We start from the raw sequence: 8,343 nt of genomic DNA, 5'->3' as shown, positions 1-8,343 counted from the left end.
TGGAAGATATATCAGCGGTCTCTGCATTTTCTAGCTTTTTCTGAGTGCCTAACTATACATCTAGAAGATTAAGCAGTTTGCYCTGAGGCTTTAGAATATTGTGTTGCTCTGATACTGTCCTAATTTGTTATTTATTTCGCTAGTCTGGTTTGTTTCTATAAAGCAAGTACTGACATGTAAATGTTGACTTAATTCCAACCTTCATTGCAAAGGCAGAGGGCTTATCAGCACAATCAAAGCCTATAGACAAATTTGGGTACCTATAGCAAGAGAAGATGGAGATCCTAAGCCATCTTGTTTGAAGAAATTTCATTATTGCCCCAAACCAGAAAGCTCTGTTTGGAAGTCTAAGCTTACCTTCTGAAAACCAGGCATTAGCTCATGAAAGAATAGACAGCATCTCTTAACAGAAGCATCAACGATCAGAATTTTAGCAGGTGTATTAAAAAGAGGACAGCATTATTTAGGGATCAGATCTGATGGCTAAGACAATTCAGTTGATTAAATGTCAAGTCATTAAGAGTTTTGGGTCAAAACACTTCTTACCCAAGGTAGGAACTTTGACAAGTTGGTGTATATTCCATATTTTCCTGGTGTTCCACACCCTTCGCCCCAGCTAATGATGCCAGTAACAAAATAAGTGCCATTGTATTGGGTTACATGGGGGCCTCCTCCATCTCCCTGGCAGGTGTCTTTTCCATCTTTATCATAACCAGCACAGAACATGTTTTCTGTGACCAGACGATGAATGACAGGCTTGCAAGTATCCATGTCTACATAAGGGACTTCAAACACTTTCATTCTTTTGACCATCCGTCCACGCAGAATGGTTCTCCCAAAGCCACTAACAATTCCGGATTCTTGATTCATCAGAACTTTAGTAGCAAAGTCTTCTTCTGGAAGGCATGCTGGGATAACGTACTCAGAAAATGTTATAGGTTCCTTTAATTTGATAAGGGCTATGTCACTATCATAAGTTGCTAAATCAAATGCGTCATTTATAATTATTTTCTCCACCATGTGTATTGCTTCACTTGGTTCTTTCTTTTCTCTGTCCACTTCCCCTGTGATAAATTATTGAAGGGATTGTTAATATAACAATACCAGTAAGTCTAAACACCATCTCAGTACAAGAAGGGACCAAAGTTCCTTGCACTTTGTGTAGGTATTTGTACTGTACAATAAGATAGACCAGGCTTGTATCCTGATGTTATAGCATTTATACACATTTTGGACAGGTTTAGATGACATCAAAGTGCCAAGCAAGWCTAGACTTTGCCATCAGGATGATGCTCCCAGTTAGAACTTTCATACGAAGTTTTGGGCACCATTACAGCATTCCCAGTGGCACTCTCGCGACATAAAACCAAAATCCCATACACAGAAGAGCCAGATCTTGCCCCTTTCATTTGTTAAGCAAAATAGTAAAACAAACTTAAWCAGGAAATATATATTCACTCCCTTTTAGCATTCTTTACTTTACTTAGCATTCTGAATCGCATAGAAAAATATAAGCATTAATATATATTTAGTTTTTCTCAACTTGTATGATGTCTCTTTGGAAATTAAATGAAAAGGCAACTGGAATTCGGAGAAAAATATTCTTTGATTTACTGTTGTAGGGTTGGTGCAATTTTTATGACTTGGAACATCAATTTTAGGTGCCTAGAACTTTTGATACTTTGTGATAAATTACAATGATAGCTAAATATTGAATTTGAGGTTTCAAGTATGGAACACACTTCTGACTAGTATCTACATGTTGTCAAAACATTTATTATTAGCACCCCAAAGCTGCATCTGGAATTCTTCAAGGTGTTGCCAAGACAGAAAGTTGCACAAAGGTGTAGTGTTAGAATAATTTAACTAAATCAGCTCAACTTTATTTGTCAACATACTTTTCTGATTTAAACCTGGCTTGCCTCACATACAAGCTGAATTGGGCCAAGCCAGGCTCAAATAAACTATCCRTGCATGAAGTTCATGCTTTTCATTACTGGTCAAGGGACAAGAAGAGGCAGTTGTGAGATATAACATGGTATGTAAAAACCTAGGGGAGTTCCGTATCTTGTATATGGAGACTAGAACACAAGACAGTTTCTTTGTAATGCATATTTTTATAATAAAGGAACAAAATAACTACCACTTACCAACAAGTACCATAGCCTTTTCAGAATACTTAGCACAATGAGCTGCAGTAAGTATAAAATACTCATTCAGTATTGTCCCTCCACAAAACAAGTCACCGTCCTTATCAATTAGAGCAGCCTGCAAAGAGAGAAGAAAAAGCTAATGTGAAGCAAAAAGATATATAAAGAAGACTCCTGTACAGTTGGCTGAGATTCAAGCATTTCTTAAAAGAAATTTTCACGTGTATCATCTGTTAAAATATCCTTAATTCAGAATGAGAAGCATAGCCATCATAGTAGGAAACCTGTCAAGACAGACATTTTTCTTGGCTCAAAACAGAGCTTATAAGTTCAGCTATTTTACTATCAGCTTTTTGTTGTTGTTATTTTTTAAACAAATTCAGCCAATATTGCAAAAGCACTATTCTTGTTTGGGTTTTTGTTTTGCTTCAGTCTTGGTCTTAATAGGAACTCCAGCTATTCTTTTGATACTGCTGTGTTGCAACCTGAGCAGCTGAGTAGCTGGTAGGGGGGGTGTCTTTTGAGGAAGCATGGCTTTACATCCAGTACCTGCCACTCCGTTTCTTTCCTAGCCTACCTTTTTCAGTATTTGCTTGATGATAAAACAGAGCGTATCTTCACTGAAAGCAGGAGATCTAACCGTCCAGCAGAAATGCACTACTCAAGAAAGTGAAATAATCACTCAAAATGTTGACATCAGCTTATTTCTGTACACCTACTCCTTCCTCCACTACCATCCAGACTTTATACCACTTTTGGTCACAAGCCCATAAACACATTGTGGTTCCCAAATACCCTGACAGTTGCCTTATAAGGAGACTTAGTTGTCCCATCAATCACCATGCTATGTATGAACAACACAGTGAGTCAAACTCATTGCTCTGGCAAGCAGGTCAGCTGTGCAGTGGTGTCCTCTTTTGTCTTCTGCACAGCTAAGCAAATCAGTTCTGGTCTATTTTGTTTTATTAGATCAATCCTTCTTGGAGGAGCTGAGAAGCCTGTATCAAATCAAGCTAGGTCCCTATGGCAACGGAAGCCCCAAAAGTCTATCTGCAACACTATTTCAGGCAACCTTTTGCGTATATTAAGCACCTTCTGAGACAGGTCCACACTGGCACCAGAACTGACTGAGAAATTGTGTTGACAAAACATGAGGAAGGTAAAGTGAGGTATGCTCCGGTCAGGGAATGATGATGAGGAAATGACTGTAGTTCCTGGTGAGCAGGGTCGGATATTTAACATCTCAGAATGAGGGAGCCTTACCTGCCATGGACACATAGCAGGTAAACTGCCAGCTTCCCCTAAGACCTCAGTATGATTGCCCAGGGCCTCAGTGCTGTTCTCATTTTTGAGATGAGCATCTAGACTTGCCATGGTTCCTGTGATGTCTTCTGGACTGGTTTCATGACTATTCTGGAGTTTACCACACGGGAACTTGACTGTGAAGGCAAAAACAACATGCTAATACTCGATGCCCGGGCAATATTGTAACTTTGAGGCACATGTGCATTACTGAGATCAAGGCAATCCCATCCATAATCCTGAGTAAACAGCTATGGACATTTAACAGCTGTTACCAGGCCTTCACTTTAGCTCAGAGTTGCCTTTGTTGGTGATTTAAGCCAGTATGTGGAGGACCATGACTTCCACCTCTGTGCCGGATGGTGTCTGTCCCGTCCCTCAGACATCAAGCCAAGTAAGTTGCAAGTGATAGCAATCTTCAGKAGAGTGGAAGGACAGAGAGGTGTTGGTGAAACCAGTTTATATCACCGTAGTGAGATTCATCAGTTTGTCTGACAGAGCCCTAAACATAATGGACAGTTTCATGCTCAGAAAAATAAATCTGACTTCCAGTGCACCTCAAGTGTTCYTCACTATAAGAAACACAGAATTCAAAAGCAGCCTTTTGCTGTTACAGACAGTTAGCTATTGTGGGGCAAAGGGTTTGTAGGGAAACAGGTCACTTTCAGGGAATCAACTCTTCATGAAAATGAGAGAAGAGTTTTCAAGACAGCAACAAAATCTTGGCAGATAACACAAGGGAGGGGAACCAGAACGGTTAAAAAAATGAAAATAATTTTCTAGTCCAAAACCTTGCCTGTGGGTTCAATCCCAGACAGCATTTTCACAGTATTTAAAAATCAAGCATCTTCCATTTTTGGCATTGTTATTTTCATGTACGTGCTATTATTAAAACCTTTGTAATTAARAAATTGAGTAACATATTCTATGTTAGCAATTTATGAGTTAGGAGCCATGAGTTAGGACTCATGACAGCAATTTGGTATTATTTACAAAGGACATTGCAACAAATAACATTAGATTGACAGAATAATAGAKTAAATTAATAATTTTAAGGTACACTTTCTCTGAATGCAGGCAAAATTGATGAGGTTTAAATGTAATACCTGTACTTGTTCACTTACTAGGTTACTATATAATAATGGTATGTAACAGKAACAGCTTTTAAAAGAAAGTAGAAAAACAGATTTTGTTATTTTAACATGGAACAGGTTGTATCTTAGRGAAAACAAGTGACATAACTGCAATCAAATTATGTCAGCAGCACTGAAATTATAGTAAGTCCTTGTGGGTTTTATCTTGGAAAGGGTGAAGTTTCTTGGGCTTCCACTCATTTGSATCTCTAGGTGTTCATCACACACTGAGGCCTTGAATATAAACCAGTTTTCACCAAGGAGAAATTCAGTCCATTTCTTTCTAACAAAATCYATTGAAGCATGAAAGAGTCAGCTTCAAACTACCAGAGAACAGAAATCTCAGACCCTTGTATAATCATCAGTTTATCATATGGCTTCACACCTGATTGAACATGGGTTTAACTGTCTGCTCTGAGAACATATCAACTTGCAGAGTACACTTTGGTATGCTAATTTTGCCATTGAACATTGCTCACAGTTGCTCAATTTGACATTGCTTAAATTATGACCTTTAGTTAGTTTTTTTCTCTTTGTTGGTAACATTTCAAGCAAACTGTGTGAAAGGTGTGAACAGCTAGCATTATTCCTTATGCAGTGACAGCACTGCAGCGGACCAGCACTTCCCAAATACAGTGAAGATCTGATGTCTGTCCCATAGGAGGAACTGCAAACGTGGCTTCGTACCTACAGGAACACAGGTTTTGCTGTCATTGCCCAGAGCATAGCCAGAAGCACAGGAACATACTACTCCTTCGTGTTCAGCTTTGCAGAACTGTTCACAGTTGCCGTTGTTGACCTGGCATGTGTTTGGTACGACTGCAAAGAAGAAGAAGTTATAGGCAAGTTACAAATTCATGCTGACTCCATAAAAGTACAAGCACCTCATAAAACTTTGCTTGCAGGTGTTGGTCAAAGCCCTTGTCTTTTGTGAACTCTGCACTTCCTGTCAAAAGCCTTAGTAATAAGGACAATCAGAGATAGCCCATATTTTCCAGAATGGCCATCTTACTAAGGCAAAGATGAACATATGTGGGAAGATGCTGGAAAGAGAATAACAAATTAGCAACAACTGAAATAAGAGTAATAAATAAAATATTGGACTAATAGTAGATCCTCATGTTATTTCTTTTCTATCCTCATATGGCTCATATTGCTCACCTTAGGTCAATCTTCGACATTATAAGGTCACGGTCAGAATCTGAGAGATTCCCTGCGCAGCAGAGGTAAATCAGTCCTAACAAATGTTGCCTAACCTGTTTCTACAGATTTACAATGAAATTCCACAACTCACCCCTACAGTCTATTTCACTGCTTAGCTGGCCTTACATTGTCTGAAAAGTGTTTCCTAATATCTAACCTGAGATTACCTCAATGCAATGTGATCRAATGACTTCTTGTCTTGGCTGTTTGTGCCAGTGACAATGGAGAAGACTTCATTCCCTTCCTCTTTTTTATTACTTATTTTACAAAATTCCTTGGTTATGCACTGGAGGACTGAGAGTGATTTTTTTTTTCTTACTGAATTGCATGCTATTTTTGTTGGACAGCTGTTCCTGCTTCACAAGATTGATCTTGTCTTCAAAAATTTCAGTTAGCCCTTCCCATCTGAAATCAGCTACAAATGCAATGAGTAAACACTTTCTTCTGTCTTTCAAGTCACTGGACAACAGTGARGAGCAGAGGTTCTAAGGCTCACCTGTCTGGAGCCCTGCACTCTATGTATTCTTCCATTCAACAGTGAAACACTGACTAGCACAGTTTTACAACCAATCACTCACTAACCTTATTGTAGTTTCATCCAAAAASATGTTTCTCTATCTTCTACAATATCATATAAAAGTATGTTAAAAGTCTTGCTAAATCCAGAGATCTGACATCTACTGCATCTTCACTCAGCCTTTTATCCTGCCCTTARAGGAAATGCTTAGAGGGGTTGATATGGTTTTTTTCCCCTCTGGTCCAAGCTGACAGTTTCTTTTCTCCTTGTTGGGCCAAATAAACTGATTGTTTAGTGATGAAAGATTTTATTCTTCATTGGGAACAGGCTAACATTCTCTTTGGTCTCTCTTCCAGTATCCATATTCTTAAATAATATTTTGATTTTCATATCTTGATTATCTCATTTTATGCCTTAGCCTTTCTGTTTTTATGCCTACATGCTTGCTATTCTTTTACACTCATCCTCTGTAATTTGATTTAATTTTATTTTTTCTATACTTCCTTTTGGAATTCAGATTATGAAGAGAATCATGATTTTAACCAAGATGATTTCTTCATACAAATCCTCCTGTCCTTCCTCAGTCTTGGGATAGTTTGGACATGCAACCTAAACATCGTAGTTTTGTTTTTTTTTTTTTTTTTTTTTTTTTTTTTTTTTTTAAAAAAAAAATTTTTAAATTTTTTTTTTTTTTTTTTTTTTTTTTTTTTTTAAAAAAAAAGAAGAATCTAAAAATCTTCTGGATTCCTTTTATCTTCCTTAGACTTGTTTGCCCTGGAATCATAACTGTTTTTTTTTCTCTTTTGAAAGTACACTGATTTTATTCTCTTGTTCTTTTTATTTACTTCCTCCACAAACTCTGTCATTTTACAGTCACTCTTATTAAAGTCATCTTCCATCTTYGTATTCACAACCACTTCCAACCTATTGGTTGGAGTCAAAAGTAGAATAGCCYACTTGAAGTTACTTTCCTACAACTTTGTATCAAAAAACTGTTCTTCAGAGATCCAGAGAACCTTCAGGGTGCCCCAGGTCCTGCTAGGGACCTCTCACCTGATCTCTGGGAAGCAAAATACTCCCTCTAACCATGAGCTCTTGTAATTTGGATGATTCAGATATTTGTTCAGCTGTGTTCAACGCTGTATCAAATTTGTCTTTCAAAACAAACACAAACAGGCAAGAACGTGAAACAGCCTTAACCAAAATGTCTATTTACTCCTACCTCTTTAAAGATACAGTTACAGGACTTACTATCTTAAATACTTGTTGACAGGTAAACTGGCTACATATGCCAGAAGTCACCTCTGTCACCTCTGAATGACTTTCATAGCAAAATTAACAACAGTGCATGCATCACGTTTGCCTTACGACTCCATACACTTACTCTGTAGAGCAGCATTTAGGCTCCTACCTCAAAGACACAGGTGCAACACTTCCTCAAGAGAGGGCACAACATTTGTAGAGCCTTACACAAGCACATTGGGCAAAAATGTGGAGTTTTAGTTCCCCTCTGCACTACTAAATGTCTCRGGCTTCATTTTGTAACCCAATGACTTATGAATTGACTTTGACAGTAGGGGTTATTTAATTCTCACACTCTTGAGGACATGAAGAATAGCTTGTCATTTGTGCTGTCAGTTTGAAAGCACCGTGCTTTGGCAGATTAGAAAGACCAATGTTTTACACTGACAGAATTGTTCTAGTTCTATGTTATTCCCCTAGTGACTCAGTCGTGGATACCATAGCAGGCAAACAAGAGCAGCGTGGATGATAAAGCAAAGCTACTAAGTTTTCAGTGATGTCACTCTGCCCCACAAAGCACTAATAATGACAAATAATTACCTGTGTGGCTTAGGCAAAGCTGCAAAAAGCCAAATTAAAGCAAAGGCTGTACCTGTCTGCTCCGTCTGAAGAAAAAGGAAGACATTGAGAAGAAGCCACACCATCCCACAGTGACTTGCCATTGTCATTCTCTGAGCTCACTGAGTGTCTCCCACTTTTTTTCCCTGCAGGGCTCTGGGACAGCTGCTAAATGAGA

General features: G+C 38.3%; 1 protein-coding gene across 1 annotated transcript; it reads right to left on the bottom strand.

Annotated features, from left to right (window-relative positions):
• Positions 1–413: 413 nt before the first annotated feature.
• Positions 414–8,343, bottom strand: LOC146586690 (coagulation factor X-like). Its single transcript, XM_085320863.1, has 5 exons — positions 8,200–8,343; positions 5,273–5,404; positions 3,414–3,589; positions 2,151–2,268; positions 414–1,064 (listed from the first exon to the last, which is right to left on the bottom strand). Exons 1-5 carry the CDS (start codon positions 8,273–8,275, stop codon positions 517–519), a joined length of 1,050 nt encoding a protein of 349 aa, XP_085176989.1. The 5' UTR covers positions 8,276–8,343; the 3' UTR covers positions 414–516.

The sequence above is a fragment of the Rhea americana genome, unplaced genomic scaffold (assembly GCF_003343005.1).
Source record: "Rhea americana isolate MKP2758 unplaced genomic scaffold, rheAme1 scaffold_66, whole genome shotgun sequence".
Lineage (NCBI taxonomy): Eukaryota > Metazoa > Chordata > Aves > Rheiformes > Rheidae > Rhea > Rhea americana.
The sequence above is the reverse complement of the archived record's forward strand: the minus strand, read 5'-3'. Positions and strand labels throughout refer to the sequence as shown.